We start from the raw sequence: 24535 nt of genomic DNA on the forward strand, positions 1-24535 counted from the left end.
TGAGTTCACATACTGGAAAGCTGAGCAGATGCATAGATGTCACAAAACTGTCATATGTGTGTACATATTTTGTGGATTTTACATCAATGCAAGAAACGTTTCATGTATCAAAAGGGGATCATGTTTGTTTCCAGTTCTCACCTCTTCCCCTCTTCCTTCCTTTAAATTATTCAATGAAATCAGCTCCCAGTGTGAACCTGATAATCCAGCTATCATCCTTGCAAGGACCCCAGAGAGGCTCATTTCCTTTTATTTTGTTGCCATTTTGGTACCTTTTAATTTTCCCAGGCCTTTTAAGCTGTCTTAGCTTTAAGGTGTTTATTCATCTCTGTGAGAAGCATTTTTACATAGCACAACACTGTTAACTCTGACTTGTTCAATTGTTATTGAGTTTTTAATGGCTTTATCTTTAATAATAATTATTATTGATACCCCGCCCATCTGGCTAGGTTTTGCCAGCCACTCTGGGCAGCTTCTAGAATAATATAATAAGTTGTGAGCTGCTTTGTGGCCTACAAATACTATTAATAAATAAATGCACATGCTATTTAACAGTAATGAGCCATTCTGGGCTTCGTACTCCTTGGGCAGTTCTCAGCAACACTCTGTACTTTTTTAGAATGCAAGTGATGGAAAATATGCCTTTTATCAGACACAGGAGATTGGGATGGGCCAGGGGGAGTGTGTGTATGTAGCACTAATCCTAGATAGCATTATTAAGAGTGTAGCTTCAATGAACCCAGCAAGGACTTCACCCCAGGATGCTTCCCACATTTGCCCTTTGCTTGCCTTCTTCAGCTGTTTGACATTGGTGGAACGAATGGCTGCCAGAAGCTGGTCTCTGGAGTTCTTCTCTTGCGGAGGGAGAGCTTTTTCTACCATCTTCCTCTGAGATGCCGGAGAGAGTGACAACCGTAAGTTTTCATTGATCAGGGGAGGAGCCAGGAGAGGAGCCAGAGGAGGAGCCAGAGGAGGTGGAGGTGGTGCTTCGGGGGCTCCAGCTTTCTTAGGGGAAACTTTAGGGGACGTTTTGGGGGATGGCTTTGGGGAGGCCTTAGGTGAAGAAGCAGCTGGCAGGCCTCCTGCCTTTGGCACCTCCAGCAAGTCCTTCTTCTCCCCTTTTCCCTGAGCCTGCTTCTGCTCTTGCAGGCGCTTCTGCCGCTGCTTGTCCATGTTGCGGCTCAGCAGGTTGGTCACGGTCATCCGGGGTCCTGCCAGCTCAAAGTGGTAGCCCAGCTTCAGAAGGGTGGTGTTCTCCTTCAGCAGTGTGGCTATCTCCATCTCCGTCTTCCCTCCGCAGATATGCCTCTGGTTGTGAAAGCGGAGCTCGGTCAGAGTGTTGTTCTGCAGCAGAGCACGGAAGATGGCCAGGATCCCTTTGCCCGTGATGTGATTGGAATCCAGGTTGATGCTGGTCAGCGTCTTGTTGGCCTTCAGCATGATGGCAATGGCAAAAGCAACATGGTCATCTGCCCGTGTGTTGGCCAGGGCAAAGACCTTGGCAACGGTGTTGAATTCCAAGGCCTCGGCAAAGCGCACCAGGATCTCGTTGTTGATGCAGTCAGAGTTATTGACATTGATCTCTATCATCTCTGGGTCGTTATTCTTCACTTTCTCCAAGGGCTCATCAAAGATGCTGGTGGCTTCCTCTTCCGTGCCCTGGCTGGAAGAGCCGTCTGCCAGGTTAGAGGGGCTGCTCTCAGGAGCCTCTGTTGTCCCTTTCTCTTGCCCTGACACTGAGGTTTTCCCCTCGGAGTTTCCTTTGCTATCTGTTGGGGATTTTGCATAACTGCCAACATTTGATCCTTGCTTTAAAGCTGGACTTTTCTCTCCATTTCTTTCCGATTCCTTTTTGTCTTCTCTCCGCCTGTCTAAGCCTGACTTTAAAGTGGAACCCTTTTCTCCTGTTTTTTCAGATTCCTTTTTATCGTCTCCCTTTCTGTCTAAGCCTGACTTTAAAGTGGAACCCTTTTCTCCTGTTTTTTCAGATTCCTTTTTATCTTCTCCCTTTCTGTCTAAGCCTGACTTTAAAGCAGAACCTTTTTCTCCAGTTTTTTCAGGTTCCTTTTTGTCTTCTGCCTTTCTGTCTAAGCCTGACTTTAAAGCTGAGCCCTTTGCTCCTGTTTTTTCGGGTTCTTTTTTATCCCCCGTCTTTTTGTCCTTTTCAGTCCCCCTCTTCAGCTCTGTTGCCTTTTCTTCTTTCCTTTTTTCCTCAACTGCTTTGATCTTGGCTGCCAGCCCCTTTTCTTCCCACCTTCCTTTAATTTCATTGTTGTCCACTGAGATGGCTTTGTATTTGTCTTTGGGTAACTTCTTTCCCTCCTTCTTCTCTTCATTGACTGGCCCAGTGTTCTTAGTAGTGTCCAGTTCATCCTTTCCTTTCTGATTAGCTTTCTGGATATTTTCTTCTTTTTTCCCTTCTTTTCCGAGATCAGAAGATTTGCTTCTTTTCAGATCTCTACCATGGGTTTCCTTTCGTTTTTCTTCATCAATCTTCACATCTTTCTTCCTCTCTGCTGCTTTCTCTTCCTAGAGCAGGGGGAGAAATGCAGAAAGAAATGTTTGTTGAGACAAAAGCATGCTGACGATGCAGCAAAAATGCAGTTTACTCCTGGAGGCTATGTTTGTCATATTTAATAGGAGAAAATGACAGCGGTTAAGGAGAGCTTATCCATTTCCTCCCCAAATCTGCTTTAATTAGAATTGAGAAGAAGAATAACCTAGATGCATTTTAAGACAGGAATGTCTTATTAACACTCATTTGACTCTGACGTGGATCCATGATCAGCTCATGCCAAACCTTCCACATAATGAACTTGCCCTTTGGATCTCAATGAGCATTTCTATAAACATCAGGTCTTGCTGTCCCTTATGAGCCAAAATCCTACATCTGAATCTCTTTGGCTTACACGGATTTCATTTCTGGCATGGCTAGGACCCAAACTTTCTAGAATCTGCATATCCAGCTTCAACATGCCCTCTAGCTAAAGGACATCTATAGAATGTGGGATGTAAACACAGGAGCAGTCAATGACAACATTCCTAGAGTGTACATGTTACAACATGGGGAGGGATGTCTGTCCATAAGCAGGTAAACTTCCTGGGGACGGACTTCCTCCACATGTGACCAGAGGTGGGTGTGGCCTCACCTGTGCAGGTAATGACAAAAGCACAGGGCAGGCAGCCATCTCTCTCTCTCTGCCATCACCTTTCGAAGAAGCAGGATGCCCTCTTGGCTCTCAGCCAAGAGAGGAGAGGCCTATCTTCCTATAAGATAGATTCTAAGTGTATTTTACCTTTTTAAGCCTGTCTGCCGTCTGGGATCATATTGTGAACAGATCGTGAGTAAACTCTTTTATACTTTTATAAAGACTGTGTTGTGTCTTGTATTTTAAGAGGGAACAAAGGGGAAATTACCAGAGTAATTATTATAGAGGTTCTAGCGAACCTGTGCACACGTTACCGTTGCGTACTTAAAGGGGAATGTGTATAAACTCTGCTGATATTTTGGGAACTTGTTAGCACAAGTTGGATAAGGATATAATTAGTCAATATATCCTCTCCTGCACCCCAGAACATTCCCACAAAGGGTTATGGGCCCAGTATTGCATATTTCTGCGTATTTTTGAAGGATTGCATTGGATTGTGATTTTGAGTTGAGTAGTATTTTTCTGAGTTAACTTCCTGGTAAGCACATGGTCCTTTGTTTCATTGTGCAGTGGGGATTAAGCAACCCCCCCCTTCCCTCAGAGTTCACAGTGACCCAAGGCAGTGAAGAATTGTTTTGTATTTTGAGATTTTTGAGATTTTGATTTTAAAATTTTGAGAAATTTTGAAATTTTGAAGAATTTTCAAATTTTGGATTTTAAGATGGCTAGAGCAGCTTTTGATAGTGATGCAAAGCTAGGAATGCCTGTCCTGAATAAGTACAATTTCATGCACTGGAAGCAGCGCTTGATAGCATGTTTAGATTATAAGCATATTTTGGAAGCTTTAAAGCCTCAGCCTACAGGATCGTCAGAGGGAGATTTAGCCAAGATAAGTGCTTGGAAACGCATGAACAGTGAAGCTAGACACATAATTTTGAGTGGACTTCGTGATGAGCAGCTATCATTAATAAATAGTACAGATGATGCATCTCAAATCTTAAGAGATATTGAGCGCGTGTATGGAGAATCTAGCATAAACAGCTTCAGAAACTTGGTGTGTAAATTAACCAGATTGAGGATGAATTCAAAAGAGGAATTCACAGAGCACATCAACAAGTTTACTGAGATTATACAAAGAATTGATCTGACTCCCAAAGCTTTTGATGAGGATACAAAGATAGCATTTTTGTTATCATCACTTGGACCACGTTTTAGCGCATTTGTAAGTTTGATGGCTCATAGACAAGGTCTGACTTTTAAAGACTTGATTGGTTATTTAAAAGAAGAATGCAGAGATAGAGCTGAATCTCCAGTGAGAAATGCTAGAAGCAAGGACAGCAGTTATGCATCTAGGCAATGTACAAAGTCCAAAGAGATGCCTAAGAAAGTGATTTGCTTTAATTGTAACAAAGAAGGACACATTGCAAAGAACTGCAGAGCTCCTAAAGCCAAGAAACCCCACCCCTTTCAGCCAAAAGGGGAAAAGAAGGGGAAATGTGAATGCACATGGTTACTGCAAGAAAGGAATTTAGCTGTCCAGAATCGTGAAAATAAACGTAATAAATGGATTTTAGATTCAGGTGCCAGTTCGCATTTTTCATATAAAAAGGACTGTTTTAATGAGATTAACGAAATAAATGATGAAGAAGGACCTGAAATTGAGATTGCAGATGGCAACATTGTTAAAGCAAAAGGTGCAGGTTCCATGAGTCTGAAATGCAATATAAACAATGAATGCATTGAGAACACAATCTCTAGAGTTTTGTACGTTCCAGAGCTGAGCTGCAATTTAATCAGCGTGTCCACTTTGGACAAGAAAGGTTTCCAGGTCACATTTGGAAATGGAGAATGTAAAGTGACTAGAAATGGCAAAGTGTTTGCTCAAGCAAAGCTAATAAATGGTGTATATGAGCTTGATCTTTCAGAGAACCAGTCTGCAAAAGTGGCACATTCCAGCCAGAAGGATGAAGCAGATCTGGACCTATGGCACAGAAGGCTAGGACACAGGGACGCCAGCGTCATTCTGGATCTACAGAAAAGAAATCTTGTAAGAGGTTTGCAGGTAAAGCAGAGCAACAAAGCTCCAGCAAAGTGCATAAGCTGTATTACTGAGAAGGCTGTAAAACCTTCATTTCCGCGTTGTGCAGAGCAAAGAAGCAACAAAGTGCTTGACATAGTGCACACTGATATATGTGGACCCATGAATGTTCCCTCACTGGGAAAGAATAGATATATTTTAATATTTCTGGATGACTTTTCAAGATTTTGTGTTGTATATTTCCTCAAAGAGAAGAGTGAGACAGTGGGCAAGCTCCAGGAATACATTGCCATGGTCAAGAACAAATTCCAGAGAGCTCCAGCTGTGTTAATGAGTGACAATGGAGGTGAGTACTGCTCAAATGAAATGCAGGCTCTCCTGGCCAAGGAAGGAATTGCACACGTAACCACAATTCCTTACACACCACAGCAGAATGCCATAGCTGAGAGAAAGTTTAGGTCCATTATGGACATGACAAGGTGCATGCTAAAGGATGCACGTTTGCCACAAAAGCTGTGGGCCGAAGGAGTATACACGTCGGTCTATTTGCAGAATAGACTGCCAACTAAAGGTGCAGAGCGCACACCATTTGAACTTTGGCATGGGAAAGCTCCCAATCTGTCGCACATACGTGTGTTTGGAAGTCCGTGTTACTTCCACGTGCCCAAGGAACACAGACACAAGCTTGACTCCAGGGCAAAAGCAGGTATCCTTGTGGGATATGCTTCTGGAGGCAAAGGATACAGAATTATGGACTTACAAACTGGTAAGACAAATGCATACCATGCAGTTTATGTTGATGAATATGGAAAAGTAGACACTAAGAACACTGTTGTGGATTCTTCAGATGAGTCAGAAAGGACTCAAGAGTTTGTATATTTCCCTTTTGAGACCCCACAAATTAATTATCTGCCTTCGAGTGTTACAGCGCCCCCTACAGGCGACGCACTAGAAGACGCAGAGGACCAGAACCCTGGCGGCACCAGAGATGAAGATGAGGACTCAGATGGGGACATGCCTGCGTTGGAGGAGGATGAGGAAGCTGATGCGGTTGCAGAACCAGAGGTCAGGCGCTCGTCCAGAACCAACAGAGGTGTCCCACCATCACGGCTGTCCTACTTTGCAGGGTCGGCGTTTCCACAGGAACCTTCCACTTGGGAAGAGATACAGGAGATGCCAGCTGCAGAAGCCAGTCTCTGGAGGAAGGCCGCGCAGGAGGAGATGGATGCACTGCATCAGAACAAGACCTGGACACTCACTGAGCTGCCTCCCGGTAAGAAGGCCATTGGCAGTAAATGGGTTTTCAAGGTTAAGAAGGGGTCAGAAGGAGAAGTGCAGCGCTACAAAGCTAGACTTGTGGCACAGGGATTTTCACGGCGTTTTGGTGAAGACTATGATGAAGTTTTTGCACCAACTGTGAGGTACAGCAGCGTAAGAATGCTTTTAAGCATTGCAGCCTCCAAGAAAATGAGAGTGAAACACATAGACATTGCTACCGCTTTTCTACATGGGCAGATTTCAGAGGAAATTTACATGAAACAGCCCAAAGGTTTTGTAAAACCACATGAGGCACATCTAGTGTGCAAACTGCAGAAAGGACTTTATGGACTTAAACAGGCTGCCAGAGCCTGGAACCAGAAGTTGCATAAAATGTTGACGCAACTTGGGTACAAGCAAGGCGATGCTGACAAGTGCTTGTACAGTAAGTCAAATAATGGACAATTCTCATATATCCTAGCATTTGTTGATGACCTGATTATTGCCACAGCAAATGAGAAAGACTATACACAGATAGTAAAACACCTTAGCAAGGAGGTGGAGGTCAAGGAGCTAGGAGATGTCCAGTACTACCTCGGGATCCAGGTGGAAAGAGAAGAGGACGGCTCATTTCTTCTCAGCCAAAGACAGAAGATCCACGAGCTAATTGAGCACATGCAGATGCAAGACGCACATCCAGTTGCTACACCGATGGCTACTGACTTCCTGAAGAATCAGCAGGATTCGAAGCAGTTGCCAGATAACAATGACTACAGGTCGGCGATTGGTAAACTTTTGTATTTAGTTACCACATGTAGACCTGACTTAGCTAATGCTGTGGGGATTCTTAGCAGAAAAGTGAATTCTCCCACTGAGCATGATTGGGCAGGTGTAAAGAGGGTGGTGCGATATTTGAAGGGTACCATGAATTGTAAATTAAGGTTACCAGCCGTCAGAGACCCTAAGTTGGTTGGGTACACTGATGCTGATTGGGCTGGGGATAATGCTGATTATAAATCAACAAGTGGTCATGTTTTTATGTTTGGGGATGGACCTGTTGCATGGGGCAGTTATAAACAGAGCTGTGTAGCATTATCTTCCACAGAATCAGAATACGTTGCAGCAACAGAAGCCTGCAGAGAGATCGCCTGGCTTGATCAACTCATAAAGGACTTTGGGTTGGTGAGAAAAGGGCCTGTCAGCTTGCTAGAGGACAATCAAAGTTGCCTGAAGCTGACACAGAGTGAGAAGTTCCTGGCCAGAACAAAACACATTGGGGTTAAATACCACTACATACGCCAGATGATCCAGGATGGACTTGTGGAACTATCCTACTGCAGCACCCAAGAGATGACTGCTGACATCCTGACGAAACCCCTACCAAGAGAGAGTTTCCAGAATCTACGTGTCAAGCTGGGACTCTGGGTGGTTGAATAAAGTTGTTTATGTTTAGTATATGTTGTATTGCCTGAGAAGGGGTATGTGGGATGTAAACACAGGAGCAGTCAATGACAACATTCCTAGAGTGTACATGTTACAACATGGGGAGGGATGTCTGTCCATAAGCAGGTAAACTTCCTGGGGACGGACTTCCTCCACATGTGACCAGAGGTGGGTGTGGCCTCACCTGTGCAGGTAATGACAAAAGCACAGGGCAGGCAGCCATCTCTCTCTCTCTGCCATCACCTTTCGAAGAAGCAGGATGCCCTCTTGGCTCTCAGCCAAGAGAGGAGAGGCCTATCTTCCTATAAGATAGATTCTAAGTGTATTTTACCTTTTTAAGCCTGTCTGCCGTCTGGGATCATATTGTGAACAGATCGTGAGTAAACTCTTTTATACTTTTATAAAGACTGTGTTGTGTCTTGTATTTTAAGAGGGAACAAAGGGGAAATTACCAGAGTAATTATTATAGAGGTTCTAGCGAACCTGTGCACACGTTACCGTTGTGTACTTAAAGGGGAATGTGTATAAACTCTGCTGATATTTTGGGAACTTGTTAGCACAAGTTGGATAAGGATATAATTAGTCAATATATCCTCTCCTGCACCCCAGAACATTCCCACATAGAAAAGGCAGTCTTTGGTCTAAGAAATATGGAAAAACAACAACCCAGCACATAGTTAAAACAAATTTGCCTTAAGACATTATTTACATTATGGCCATAAACAGACTCCCTTTTGAAAAAGCAAGGATCTCTGTATTTAGTTAAGAGATTACGAGACTCGTTTGAGTCCAGTGTCTAGAGCTGCCCTTCCAGGACTGGAATGCAAACAAGTGGACCAAACCCTCAGACATGGTTTGCTGCTGGGTCAGAAAGGCAGCCTATAGCCCCATGCCACCTAGAAATGCAACAACAGCCCTTTCTCTTGCTAGCCTTTACAAATATTTTTAAATTTAAAAAGAAGAAAGGAAATTGGCATTTTTTAAAACAAAGGAATTAACCTAAGTGAAAAAGCAGAGAGGGACAAGAGGCAAGAACCTATATTGGTAGCTTTGACAGTAGATTAAACAGTAATTTATTATGTTTTTATATAAGTTGGAACCCACCCAGAGTGGCTGGGGCAACCCAGTCAGATAGGTGGGGTATAAATTAATACAATTGTTGTTGTCGTCGCTGAAAAGGACGCCCCTATTTTCATCGGAGAAACGCTGGAGGCTATGCAATTCACTCGCAGCCCCACCTCTGACCTACCCTCTTATACCATCCCATGAGTGGACAAAATGTCTCCCTAGTCACCATGCCTTGCAGCGATTGGCACGAACTTATTATGCTCTGACCCTGGCCTTTCTTTAAAAAGAACCAGCCTGTTGCTTGCGCCGATTAATCACAAATGTTTTGACAAACTAAAGCGCTTCAAGTTCCTCCTAAACATACTAAAATGAGCATTGCTGCTGCTTGCTGGCAATTACTGTTCCGCAGCCCCACTCAGATGTTTCCTTAAAAGGAAAAGGAGACTTGGGAACTTCTTGTTTGGAATCTGGGCATTGAGGCACTAATGATCCCTCCTTGGTCCTCTCCCTAGTGCAGCTAGCCTCCTGGACTGGTGCCCAGGGGTGGCTGTGTGCAAGGGGTATTATTCAGCAGGTACCAACAGAGTGACTTAACTGAGCTGCAGAGCTTGGCAGGTGTTTGGCAAGGGATGTGAAAGGCACACTTGGGTTCGAGGGTTGTTAACAGCCAATACTTACTAAGCGACATCTCTGCTCTTCAGCCTTGCAGAGAGTCAGTAGCAACGACTATGTAAGTACGAGTGCAACCCCTAGCAGCAAATCTAGATTGGTCACCGAGAAGAAAAGATTATTTACATTAAGCATCCAGTGGAAGACAGTACTACGCTAAAACAGTCCTCAATAACCCTCAAGCAATTATCCTTAAATCAAGGCTGTGGACGCAGGGCCAGCTTAAAACACAGCTAGGTAGTTCTTTCTCTCAATTCGGATTAATGCTGGTTTGAGGAAGAACATATAAATATGCAGTATTTCATAAGGAGTGACAGGATAGATGCAGGATAGTATAGATGCAGGATTGTGGCTAACACTGTGTGTACATTGCTTCCCAAACTAGCAGCTGGAGCATAATGGATGCAGAGTAAAAAAAAAAAAAAGTGTGTGTGTGTGTGTGTGTGTGTGTGTACACAGTCCAATAAAGGGTTTATACATTAAGTGGCTTAAAATGCAGTGAGGATGTTCCCTCTGGCTGCATTTCAAGTTGCATTTGCACTTGCTGTACACACCAGAGAGGGAGGGTCTTTCACTCGATGTACATTACCCTATTTGTTTCCATGTGCCCCAATACCCTCTGCACTCCTATTCAAGGAAGCCATCGTCTGCACAAGTGTCTGAACACAGCTTAAGCATGTCTTGCATGTTCAAATCAGATTGAAGCCACAAACCATTAGGAGCATTCCTCTAGAAACTACAACTATATGGATTGTGGCCAAGGTCATGGGTACTCAACTTTAAACACCAGTGGTGGGAGCATGTGGGAGCCAGAATAAATGGTAATGTGTACACAGCCTAAGCTGTAGCCTGAAAAGACATGACCTTGGCAAAATTCTGAAGGTCAGGAAACCCAGAATCCCAGGAGCCGCCAGCTCGGCCCACATGGGACAGGAAATAACTCCTAGGGGTAACTATGGCAGGCTTCAAATCTTGCCAATGATTCCTTTACTCTGAGAAGTGCCTGCACAGGGATGGTTGGGTAGGGATTTCCTCCCTCCCAAAAGCATTACTATTTCTGGAATGGGCGTGTGCACATTAAACATATGTCTGGAAAGCATGAATCTGATCTCCTTCCTGGTCTTCATTCCTGTCTTAAATTGGGCTTTCCACATTGTTGCTTGGCTTACAACTGGGATCTGAAGTAGGCACAGGGCGAACGTTTGAAAGTGGGGAGCTCAAAATGGTTTCCTCAGATACAGCCCACAGTTGTGTTGGGTTGCGTGGAACCCTTTGAGCAAGAGGCATGCACCCTCTACCACATCACCTGCTACTTATTACCTACTGGTACCATAGGTCAGCGCATCTGGCTATTAAGCAGAATGCTGGTGGTTCGAGCCCACCCAGGGATGGCTGTGGGTGGGATTCCTGCATCGCAGGGGGTTGGACTAGATGGCCCTCACGGTCACTTCCAACTCTATGATTCTTCCACTTCTCCAAGCCAAAACACCTTTGCAGAGGGAACTATGGGATCGATATCGATCGTCATGTGAAAGTTGCTGCAAAAACTAGAAGTGGGAATGCACTGATGTGGAGTAATGTGAACATACCTTGAACTGACCTGATCCAGACTAGTCATTTATCAAAGGACTATAATCAGAGGAGGGACGTGGATGGCGCTGTGGGTTAAACCACAGAGCCTAGGACTTGCCGATCGGAAGGTTGGCGGTTCGAATCCCTGCGACGGGGTGAGCTCCCGTTGCTCGGTCCCTCCTGCTCCTGCCAACTTAGCAGCTCGAATAGGCACCGCTCTGGCAGGAAGGTAAACGGCATTTTTGTGCGCTGCTCTGCTTCGCCAGAAGCAGCTCAGTTATGGGAATGTTGAATGATGCTGGATTGAAATTAAGTGGTTTCAAGCTGTAATTATGATAAAACGACTTTCTTTTTGTAAGCAATAATTTAAAGCTACAATAATTTAAGATGTTGAGATAAGGATTTGCTGTATAAACAACTCGAACTGGGTATACAAGAAGTGGAGGTATGAGGAGGTCGGGGAAATAAGCTACAAGAAAATAAGTTGTGAAATTTAAGTGTTTTTAATATTTTTATGTTGGTTTTTTTTGTAAAAAATTGGAAACTTTAATAAATATATATTTTTTTAAAAAAAGAAGCAGCTTAGTTATGCTGGCCACATGATCCGGAAGCTGTACGGCGGCTCCCTCGGCCAATAAAGTGAAATGAGCGCCGCAACACCAGAGTTGGCCATGACTGGACCCTTTACCTTTACCTTTTTATAATCAGAGGATTTATAAGAGCACCCAAGGAAAAAATGTATGCTGTCGCATATAAACATCCCCCAACAAGCATCTCTGTATTCCACATTAACCCTCTAATTATGTATTGATAATAATAATATCTATCCCAACCTTCTCTGCAATGCAGACACAAGGCCGGCACCAATCCTAAACAAGAAGAAAGGTCCCTCTGGACATCTTTTTATTCACAATGATTTGTGCTCATGATGGTATGGAGGTGGTTATATGGGATGTTGCTTTCAATACCGTTTGCATCTGCAAGTTTTGGGGCAGACTACTACCGTATTTTTTGCACCATAACACTCACTTTTTTCCTCCTAAAAAGTAAGGGGAAATGTCTGTGCGTGTTATGGAGGGAATGCCTACGGGTGGCATGCCTATGGATTTTCCTCCTCTAAAAACTATGTGCGTGTTATGGTCGGGTGCGTGTTATAGAGCGAAAAATACGGTACTTTGTTTCCAGTCAGTGCATGTGTACCATAGCTTCTTTCTGAATCCCTGGAACGTTTCATACCACAAGTGTTCCAGAGTGAGTTCGTTGTCCCTCTTTGTTGCATTATGGTGCAAGAGTGTCCCTCTCAACTGCAACAATATGGTGACATTGGCAAAGCATCACAGAACAACTAATAAAGCAGAATGATGTGTGGACAGTCCAGTATAAATCTGACACTAATGCACTATGCTTAGGACTGCACCCAGTTTGAGATTCTATTCTATTTCCTTTGTTAAATATTTTTAACAAATATTTCCAGTTGCTATTAAAAATGTGAGTTTCGCCCCCCCCAAAAGAGCGAGCAAATAAAAATAAGTCTTTTACAAAGGAAAAGATTTGCTTTTAACAGCTGTAAGACCAAAACTCAACAGGCATTTTATCAGCATAGACAGAGATGGAAAACTTCATTAGCTGCAGGATATTTTTTTTCTAAAGAAAAGGATTTGTGAGGAATAATTCAGTAAAACAATCTAAATAATCCAAGGAAGTAAGCCAGTCACACACCACATGGCATAGCAGAAAATGAAACACCAAATGAAAAAGGGGCATGACACACAGTATCTGAGGATGTTCATTACAGGAGGACTCCAAGGAGGCAAAGTGTATCTAGTCATGAAAACTAATTCCATAACTCATCTTGGTCTATGTACAGTGGTACCTCAGGTTAAGTACTTAATTTGTTCCAGAGGTCCGTACTTAACCTGAAACTGTTCTCAACCTGAAGCACCACTTTAGCTAATGGGGCCTCCTGCTGCCGCCGTGCCACCGGAGCACAATTTCTGTTCTCATCCTGAAGCAAAGTTCTTAACCTGAAGCACTATTTCTGGGTTAGCGGAGTCTGTAATCTGAAGCGTATGTAACCTGAAGCGTATGTAACCTGAGGTACCACTGTATTTTATATGACTACTCACAATCACAACAGATCTCTCTAATGCTATTTATGAACATTGCTAACAAGAAAGTGCAACTTATTCTTCTTGTCTGAGAAGAGATGCATTCAGAAACATGACTGTGGATAATGTTGACCACAGAACTAGCTCCGTAACACCCAAAAGCCTATTTCCATGAAGAAACATTTCAGTTGTGCAGCATCCAGCTAAACTATAGCATTCAGATCAATACACTCCCATCATAGATGAGTTGGTGGTGCCAAGCTGCAGAAAGATTATGCAGTTAGCAACAGCTTATGCAGTGCCAACTGCATCTCTCAACTTGAAGGTGTCAACAGTTCCTCAAATGTCAACTGATATTCAATTACCTTTCAGTGTGAACCGTTCAGACGGTGTGAAAAAAAGAATATGGCTAAATAACATTGTTGCCCCAAAACAAACTTGAGGATGATCAACTTGATGTCTTCATCATTTCGTCAGGTGCAAAATTCGCCTGCTGGTTTTTGTGCTCTCTCTGAATCCAGCTGTTTACCCCTATTCAAATACTGTAACTTGCTCGTTCTCTGCCTGAATGACTTTGCAGACAATGGATATTGTGAGAGAGCTAACAAAACAACTAAACCTGGGGCAGACACCTGTCACTAGGAGCACAAGAAGATCCTGCTGGGCCAGGCCAAAGGCCCCTTCAGTCCAGCATCCTTCTCTCATAGGGAAACCCTCAGGCAGGACCCAAGCGCAGGGACAATTGTGGTTTCCACCAACTGGTATCCTCCAAGCATACTGCCTCCCACAGTGAAGGCAGAACAATGCCACTGTGGCTGGTAGCCATTGATTCAGAAGCATGACTTCTGAAGCTTTACCAGGTTGGCATCTTTATTGGGGTGGCCACTATGACCCCTAGGTCTCATTCCCAGTCAGTCACCACCATGGGAAATCAAGATTTTTGGCCTTGGCATGAATTACTTGCACTTTCTTCTCCTTCTGCATGAACTCCTATGTAGGCTTTATAAGCAACAACTTATTGGACAAGGAACTGATAAACCCCTTCCAGATTTCCTATACGCTACCACTAACCTCAATTGTCCTTTTTCGTTGAGAAGTTTCCTTTTATGGTCCTTCTCCCCCCCCCCACCCAAACAAAGCAATTCACAGGCTCCAGCTGACTCATGTTTTTGGACTTTCTGGCTGGACATAGTGTGACTCTGGGAATGGTGAATTGACATTGGCTGCCACATCAGCATCAGCCGGAGATGTCACAGAGGTTAACTCTGTTCCTCATTCTGACCCTGGTCACACACAACAGAATATGCCTTCGGGTACCACTCTGGGCTTATTTTTCTGGATTGTAACAAGTATTAGAGAATTACTTAACTACTTTTGTAAATTCTTATGTTCACTGGTTCCACAGAGAAAGGCTGTTTAGGTCCTGCTTCTAATCAAATATTTTCCTTTTGTTTCTCCAGTTTGGGCTATATGCCTGAAGTTTGCTATTAGAGGAAATAATTAGAACAGTGCTTTTCGAACTTTTCATGTTGGTGACGCACTTTTTAGACGTGCATCACTTCGCAACACAGTAATTCAGTTTTACTGAGATTAAACTAACCCCTTTCCAGCCCTGGGAGGAGCACGGGGGGTGTTTGTGCAACACACCTACACACTGCAGCCAACACACTAACGTGTCATGACACACAGTTTGGAAAGCTCTGGTGTAGATGCTACACAACCATGATTTTGGGCCATGATCTTCTTTGCAGATCTGAGAGTTGTTATGGTCCTTTCCTAGAGAGATGCTTTGCTAAAATTGGGGCGTGAGTAGGGTCAGGATTCATCTCTAGAGAGATGTCCCTGGCACCATCATCATCAACTTTTAGACACCAGGCAAATACATTCTTGTTTACTGTAGCATTCAGTTCTTAACTGGGATCATATGGTATGTTACTCTAGTCTGGACCAGTCTTTTAATAGGGTATGGCACAATTCACCTTTTACTGCAGGATAAGCTCTTTTACTAAATAATTTTATCATGTTTCTCCTTTAGTGGGTTGGGGTAGATTTGTCTTTTTATAACATTGCTGGGTGAGTTTTATCTTTTTGATGTTTTAAGTTTTGTATTCTGCAGATGTTATGAAATGAAGTAGTAGACCCAGAGAAGTAACAGACTTAATGTGCTTTAATTTTAATGGGTCTGTTCTGAGTAAAACTTCATTGATAACTAGGTAAGGTAAAAGGTAAAGGTAAATGACCCCTGGATGATTAAGTCCAGTCAAAGTCAACTGTGGAGTGTGGTGCTCATCTTGCTTCAGGCCGAGGGAGTTGGTGTTTATCCACAGACAAACTACCCTTGATGTTTTCACAGTGAAAAGGCTTTGAAACATTTTATGTAGTTAGTGATGAATAAACACAATTATAATAGCACTCCTTTCGCTACCAATAAGGTTAATTGATGCCCCCTGAGCTGTGTGCATTTGGCTCTTTGAGTATGAAGAAGTCATAGAGATGCTCATTTCTATTTTAGGTTGTTTATAAACAGCTTCCTGGTTACTTATGGTTGTCCTAACCATCAGAGAAAAAGAAGACCTCTTATTATGTAGTCAAAGTAGTTCCAAATATAACTTGCTCTTCTGAGATTCAGTAGAGAACCAAGATCATAAATGCCTGCTACTTTCCCATCCCTGATAAATTCCAAATGAACCTCATGGACCTGGCTTCTGTCTTTTTTTTCTCATTCCAGGAAAATGATTGGTATTTACCATACAAGGTTAAGCAGATGCAAAACCACCCCCGTTCCTCCGCCAGCTCAAAGGAGCAGAGTAGGTAAAGCTGTCTAGGAGGAATGGACATTGGGTTAGCAATCTCCAGCACAGCTGGCAGGTATTGGTTTGTGGATGTCTGGTCTGATCAAAGGTGCATATTTTAGATAGCAGCAAAGTCGTAAACTCCAGATTAGTCAGTTTACAGTGAAGTATCTCTCAGCCCTTCAATATTTTGCCTTGTTAACCAAACACCATCTGAAAACATCACAATAATATATGGGGTCCCTTCAACTCATATACCTACACAGAAGAAAAGGCTGCAGACTGACACCCAGCATGGAGGTGGAAACATGAGGCAAACAGAGGAACACAGGAAGCTGGTTTCTACTACGTTAGACCATTGGTCCGTTGGATTGTCAAACTGACTAGCAGTGTCTCTTCATGGTTTCAGACAAGGAGTGTCTCCCAGCCCTACATGGAGATGCCAGGAATGGGACTTGGGATCTTCTGTATGGAAAGCAGTTGTTCCACCACTAAACTATGGCCCTATGTGCACTTATCACATAGACTTTGGTTACTTGAAGATAGAGGCAAAGCATGTGGCTATCCTGAGTTGCGGAAGAGCTTTATTCCCACCTAGGGCATCTCCCTGCTTGCAATGAACTCATCTGCCACAAGCAGAAGCTGCCTCTCACATGTGGTATGGTTCTTAGCATGTTGGACTAGGTTGGGGGAGCTGTCAGCTCGAATCCCTTCCCAGCCACGAAACTTGCTGTTGGTCCATCATTATATCTTGGCTTAACCTACCATCCAGATTTGTTGTGAGGATACAAGCAGGACTGTCGTACCCATTAGGTTTAGTGGTGCCCTGCACCATGGCACCCGCCCATCAGTTGCGCCCAGCAGCGGGTGTCTGGGACCAACTGGGAACAGCTGCGAGGGCATGCTAGTACTCTTCCTACGGCCAGCCACGACCTCTCGCTTCCTGCCTGGGAAAGGAGGCAGTGGCGGCGGTGCGCAAAGCTATGTGGCACCCTTCTCCCTCCTGCCCACCCTGCGGCAGTAGCGGGACTGCTAAGGAAGCCCGCGGGGAGGATGGGGAGGGGGAGGGGTGCCAAGAATGTCGCCCCACACCCATTCTGCACCACGGCGCTGGATATGCTTAAGTCGGCCCTGGATACAAGCAGGGACAAGAAGGAACTGTACATGCAGGGACAAGAAGCCCTGGGCTCCTTGTAGGTGCATTGCCTTGCAGGGTGTGATAAAAATGTAATAGGCACATTATAAATACCACCCAAAGGCCTGTCAATTGTTGGCATGCAACACTGAATATGCAAGAACTGCCTTGATGGATCAGATCAAACCTCCACTTAATCTCACACTCTGTCACCAACAGCACTAGTAAGATGCCTTTGGGGAAATTACAAGCAGAGCATTTAGAGAAAGTTTATTGCAGCATAACTGGAGGCTCTGCTCCTGGCAAATCAATGAGGCAATATCTGCTTCGGGCAAATGCATTGCCACAAGCAGGGATTTGCATGGGCTAAGAGAAAAGGAAGTAGCCATGAACTGGGCAGCTCTATGGACCACCCCTCAGCTCTAAGGATGCTTTGAGTCTCAGCCTGAGCACTGTCACCTGCTAAGCAGGCCTTCAACCAAGCCTTCACTCTGGTCTTCTACATCTGTTTCATTATTGTATTCATTCACTTAATCAGCCATGGAGAACAAACCACTGGGCACAGGACTAAAAGCTCTATGGTTTGACATATTGCATTTCCATGAGGTAAGAAAAACCAATGGGGAATCTGTGGGTCTCCAGTCAAGAGAAATGGGATGATGATCTCAGTGTGTGAGAGATCTTCATGTTATTACAAACTATAGAACAACTATAATGTTACATGTGTTCCAGCTATAGGCAAACTATAATGTTACATGTGTTTCAATATATTTCAACTACAGTGGTACTCAAATGGCTTGGCTCCTGAACAAATCAGCTCCGAACACTGCAAACCCGGAAGTAAGTGTTCTGGTTTGCAAACGTTTTTCAGAAGCCGACTGTCCGACACGGCTTCCAATTGAGTGCAGGAAGCTCCTGGAGCCAATCGGAAGCTGTGCCTTGGTTTCTGAATGGTTTCAGGAGTCGAGAGGACTCCCGGAACGGATTAAGTTTGAGAACCAAGGTACCACTCTATTGTTTTTAACTAGTTTGTTTGTACTATAGTACTATGTATTTTATAATGGTGTTTTAAAATGCTGTGAGGCACCTTGAACTCCAATTTGGGAGAAAGGCAAGATATGAATACAATAAATATATAAACAAACAAGCAAACAGCTGGAGGGCCACAGGTTGCCCATCCCTGCTCAAAATAAAGTCCAGTGTCTCAGATGATCATGACAGAATCACAGCATTAACAAAGGCTGATTCACATGTTATTCTTGTATAACCCAGGGGAGATGGGAGGTGCTGCATACCTTGGGTGGAGCGAAGGGTGGGGGGAGATGATAGCAACATGCCAAATAGTGACAGTAGAATCTCAGCTGTGACTAGATTGAAGTGACCCAGAATTAATTTCAGCCTTGAGAAAATTCCAAACTAACAGAACTTAGAAAGTTCCAACTATTCAAAAGGGTTTGGTTGAAACAAGAGAATGCTAAAGTCCCTACTCTACTTATGGAAGAACCAGAGGAGCACAACAAGACTGCATTCGGATGATGATCTTCTCAGCCTGTGAGAGATCTTCATGTCATAAGAAATTTGGCCCTGGTTTCAGCCCCGCTGCTGCTGGGATCTGGGGTTTCAGGAGTGTTAATCCCCCTATTACTAACAAGCCCAAGGAGGAGGAAGGGATTGGACAGGGTATTTTTTCTTTCTCTCCGGGGATGGAAAGAGAAGAGAGTCAGCTAGGCAAGATCTTATTACTGCAACATGATCTAAAGGGGCAGATTTACCAGGCAGCTTGACCACCAGCATAAGTTCTTTGTCTTCTACAGTTTAGCTCTGTAGTGCATACTTCAAATTAAGCAAGTTGGTAACTCTTTGAAGATGCCGTTCAATATTTTAAAAATGTGCATTTGGGGCCTTTCTTTAGCTTGGTCCATGAAATAACTATTCCATGAAATCTACTCTTTGCAGAACTTTGCACTACAATGGAAGTAAATCCAGTGAAACTGGGTATGCTACTTGGAAATTTGCTTTCTTTCAGATGCTGTTATTAAATGGATTTTAGAAGGCAAAAACTTGGAAATCCGATTGTGCCATATCGTAAGGTTAGGTTTGTTGTTGTTGTTTTTTAACATAACATGCATTCTTTTCTTAATAGGCTGCAGGTGTCCTCTGGCAAAGGATATCTTAAGGTGAGGTTCCCAGGCTTTTAAGAGCAATAAAACAAATCCAAATGACCAGTTTATTTGGTGGCATTTAACCTTACCCTTGGACTCCAAAGAAAAAAGGAACAAAACCATATGATCCAAAGGCACACCATATCATTTCTTAGGAACAAACTTTTTTGGGGGGGCGAGGAGGGAACATTGTTAAAAATAACAAATAATGCTTCACTGACCTCTAGCTTTGATAATCTATATGAGGATATTGGGGTGGGGAGCATCAGGTGTGATCCTGTCCCCATCCTCCATGTGATGATTCAGTACACATTTATATGGCGTTATATTATTGAAGGTACCATGAAGGCACACATGTGCTGTCCACATGGGGACCTTAGTAGGGGCTGTATCCAGCTAAGGCTATGTATGCATTAGTGGCCTAAAATGCAATGAGGTTGTTTCCTTTCACTGCGTTTCAAGTTGCATTTGTCCATTGCTGTACACACTGGAGAGGGGGTTAGGACACTTTCACCCAATGCACATTATCTGTTTGGTTTCGCTGCACACAAAACCCCGAACTCCTATTCACAAAGCTGTCATCTGCACGAGAGCTGTCATCTGTGCATACACAATGGCTACCTCAAATGTGCACACCTCAGGTGAACTGAGAAGTGAATGTGGCTTACATTTTCAAATTGGATGGAAGTTTGAGAGAAAGGGCACCAACCAGCAGTATTTCTCAAGAAACTACAGCTTACATATGGATGGCAGCTTACATTGTATGCACCTGATGACTCCAAACACCAGAGGTGGGAGCGCCCTTGAGCCAGATTTTTTTTTTTTTTAATGTGTACTGATTGTCCCACTCAGAGTAGATCCAGTGAATTTAATGGAACAAAGTTAGTTGTATAATGGGTCTGCTTTGAGTAGCATTGACATTGGATGCAACCCCCAATTTCTCTCTTACTTCAAAAGCTTTACATTTTACACTTACCTGGTTAAGCTTCAGCAAAATTTAGCTGTCATACCTTAAATAACTTGCTGAATAGTTGAAGTTTTGAAAGGAGCCCTTCTTATACTGTATTACCTAACCCCCTGAGCAGCTTATTTTAATCAGTATTATTACTATGAACAAAACCTCAATGAAATAATAAGTACAGTGGTACCTCGGGTTAAGAACTTAATTCGTTCCAGAGGTCCGTACTTAACCTGAATCTGTTCTTAACCTGAAGCACCACTTTAGCTAATGGGGCCTCCAGCTGCTGCTGTGCCGCCAGAGCACGATTTCTGTTCTCATCCTGAAGCAAAGTTCTTAACCTGAAGCACTATTTCTGGGTTAGTGGAGTCTGTAACCTGAAGCATATGTAACCTGAAGCATATGTAACCCGAGGTACCACTGTACTTTTTGTAGGGCTACACATGAAACTGATTTCATCAAAGACAAACCATGGAGCAATAAACAGGCAGGGAGGTTGATCACCTGAAGTAACAAAAATCCGCTAAACAAAGAGTAGCTACAATTGGCACTTTTTAATGCCTTTCCGCTGGCTCTTCTAACTCCCTTGTTACTTTCACTATATTGTAAGTATTTATTCCTTGGACTTTGGTTGCTTTACATTAACTGATTCTCTACAGCTGGCTCTTAAGTCCAGAACAATGTTGAAACCAATCCTATGTTCTTGCTTCACAGCAACAGACAATCACAGAGCAAAGCTTATGACTTCCCATGATGGCATCATGGTGCACATATGATAAAGTAACACTGGGGTAGCACCAACCATTGACACTACAGCATTGATCCTAGGGGGACGTCTCTGTGGTTCAGGAGCTTTAAAAAGGCATGGAGGCAAATTCATGGTAGTCTTGTCAATAGCCATTAGCAATAAAAGTTAAATGGAACCTCAGCATTCAGATAGGAAAACACGAGGGGAAGGCTATTGCATTGATGTTCCTAGAAGCATCTAAGCTGACTAAGTATGGGGAACCTGTGGTCCTCCAGATGTTGTTGAGACTTCCGTCAGGCTCAGCCAGCATGGAAGTTAGTTCAGCAACATCTGGAGGGCCACAGGTTCTCCATCTCTGGACTAGTCACTGTGAGAAACAGGATATTGGATCAGATAGACATTTGATCTGATCTAAAAAGGCTCTTCTGTCCTATGTGTGTTTGATTTTTGACCAGGTCGTGGGCAGGTAGAATAAGAAACATTTTGAACGCACTCATGAGAGCTGATAGCATCCTCACAATCTTGGCACCAACCCAAGTTGGTGCTAGTAAGGAAGTTCCCTGTGCACAAGTGTGTGTGTGTGTTTGTGTGTGTGTGCATGTACACACAGAGAGACACTGACCAATGGGAAACCAGCTGGGTGTATGTGTATGATAGTGATCACAAAAATGGCCTGTAGGAAAATTATAGAATTGTAGAGTTGGAAAGGACCCTGAGGATCATCTACTCCAATCCGCTGCAATGCAGGGATCTCAATTAAAGCTATCCGATCTCTGCTTAAAAATCTCCAAGGAAGGGGAGTCCACCACCTTCCGAGGGAGTCCCTTCCAGAGTTCTTTCAAGACATTGTTAGTGCTGTGGCTGTGATCAAATTTCCACACACACACCCCAATCTGAATGATGAATTTCACTACAAACAAAGAAACATGAGATTGATAATTTCCATGGAGCTGAACGCTGGAGAATTCAGGGCAGATAAAGGAAAGTACTTCATTACTCAGTGCATCAACTGTGGAACTCACAACCACAGGAAGAACTGATGGCCACCAACTTGGATACTTTAAAAGTAGATTGGACAAGTTGTGGAGGTTAAGGCCTCCTTAATGTATAATTATTGATAAATGATTACTGTGCTCTGCCTTCATCGTCAGAGGTAGTAATGCTTCTGAATACCAGATACTGGAACCCATGGAAGAGTGGGGGAGACTGGTTCTGACTGTGCCTGGTTCTGCTCATGGGTTTCCCACAGGTGTCTGGGTGGCCAGTGTGGGAATAGTGATGCTGGACTAAATGGGTTACTTGCCTCCTCCAACAGGCTCCTCCTAGTTCCTTACCATCACAAATCTCCTAATGTCATGCGTAGTTTTAAGGAGAGGCAAGTGGGACAGAGCTGTCCACCTGCCCTGTTTGCCTGGCAAAGGATGGCACAGCTGCTTTAGCAACTGGGTGGAAGGAAATGTTTGGCTACAATGATGGGAGCTTTAAATAGGATTGAACTGCTTGTGCACTCTTCGCAGCACACAACTTGGCAGTACAGTGTTCATGAAGCTCCTCTGCTAAAGAAACACTCTCTAGGAGAGATGTATTTTCTCCATAGCATTCAAGTCAACCCTGAGCCACAAATAATAATAAGGGTTAACAGTGTCTTCAACTTTCTACTTCCTATTATGGAGGTTTTTTTTAAATCATCCTGCATGCTCTAGTTAAACTCATTGTTTATGCAGATTCCCTTAAACTGGATGCTTACAAAGAATCGTGCTGCATACATAGTGTGCTTAACTTTATCTAGTGGGAAACCAAAGAAATAAAGAGAAACACTGCATAATTATTTGCAGGACTGGAGCTATAAAGGAGGCATGAACTATGCATGCATGAAAGAGCCTGTGACTCACCAAAAGACAGCCAATCAGCCCACAGTCCCAGTGGCTCAATGAACTTGTTGCTGCTTCCTGGGACTGAAAACACACAGGGGATTTATCAAGCACCTGGCTGACAAGGATGGCTGGTGGGCTAGATTGAGTCTGGTGGGTCACAAGCCATGCAAGGCCCCATCCACAAGCTGCTATGTTTTCTATTTGTCTCACTGGTTTTCATCAGCTTTGCAGTTCAGAATACTTCCTGTTGATCTAGGGCGAGACTGAAAAATGAACTGTCAAGAATGACTGTTCGTTGAAAAACCACAGTTTTGTTGTTGTTGTTCTGGCCTTTGTTCAGCTCATCCTGGAGCAGAAAAACAGGCATGCATTCCCAGTTACATGCTCCAAGCCCCTAGGCTGGACCAAATAGCCTAGCAGTCTAAATACAAACAAATACAGAACCTGCACTTTAAAAGCCACATTTTTCTTGGTGCTAGTTTCATACACATTACATGTTTTAGTTTCCAAACAGAACAGCCAATGCAAAGAAAAACACATTTTATATATTTCGACACTCAAAATCAATTAACTATTGCCAACTTTATTGGCATGCACGAACACAGGGTCCAAGTTCAGTGGAAGAGGACATCCATTCTTTGCATGCAAAAGCCCAGCCTAGGAGGAATGACTGCTGCATGGAGCGCAGAGAGAAGAAATGCCATGGTGCATCTGCAACAGCACAACCAAATGCCTTCTTCTGCCCCAGCTGCAACAAAGCAAGTCTTTCCCCCATCAGTCTCTACAGCCACAGCAGGCGCTGCAACCTTCAAACAGTTTTACTTCACCTCCGAAAGCACACTCCTCTATTGTCTTCCGAGACAGATGGATGCCAACCAATGCCTGGGTTCTCCAGGAAGGGCTGGGAAAGACTCCTGCCTGTACAGTCACTGCCAGTCAGTTGATTAATTCAAGCTATAATACCTATCCCTCATGGGCACTGAAGATCTGCGGGGAGGATTGCTCCCTGTTGTCTTAAAACAAATTCAACAGAGACCAAGTGACTGAACATGGTTTTTTTATTAATCCCCTCTAAGCTGTCTGTTACATTTCGCAAGTTTTTCTGTTGTTGCTTTTAAACAGAAAAAGCATGTTTCAACGCAGTATTGTGTCCCAAATTACAAACAGAATTTCGCAGGACTGCTGATGTTAATGTTAAAGATAAGCCTATGCTCCTGAAAGCTCTTACAATTCCCCCCTTCCCTTGCGAGTAACTGAATTCTTTTGAGTCCCCACAACCACACCCTTGTGTAGTGAACACTTAGTTCTGCAAAAGTGATCAGTGTGTGTGCAGTGGGGAGAGATCAAGCCACTTTTTTCCAGCTCCATGGCAGACAGAAATAGAACAGGTCCCGCTTCTCTAAGCATGGAGGTTCAATTATGGGAATTACTTAACCTGTTGAATTTCTGCCTGCTATGCAATTATTTTTTAAAAAAAAACACACGGACAACCCCTGCACAGACTGGTAGCAACCCCTCCAAGACAAAATATTGCAACTTTTTAGTTGTGTGAAGTCAACATT

General features: G+C 43.6%; 1 protein-coding gene across 1 annotated transcript in view; it reads right to left on the reverse strand.

Moving 5' to 3' along the window:
* The window catches only part of LMOD1 (leiomodin 1), a 31045-nt gene that overhangs the window by 4639 nt on the left and 1871 nt on the right, over nt 1–24535 (reverse strand). Inside the window, exon 2 of the mRNA XM_081194710.1 lies at nt 790–2529. Coding sequence (XP_081050836.1) covers nt 790–2529 — 1740 coding nt within the window. The remainder of the gene's footprint in view (nt 1–789; nt 2530–24535) is intronic.

The sequence above is a fragment of the Podarcis bocagei genome, assembly GCF_964188305.1.
Source record: "Podarcis bocagei genome assembly, chromosome: 5".
Taxonomy (NCBI): domain Eukaryota; kingdom Metazoa; phylum Chordata; class Lepidosauria; order Squamata; family Lacertidae; genus Podarcis; species Podarcis bocagei.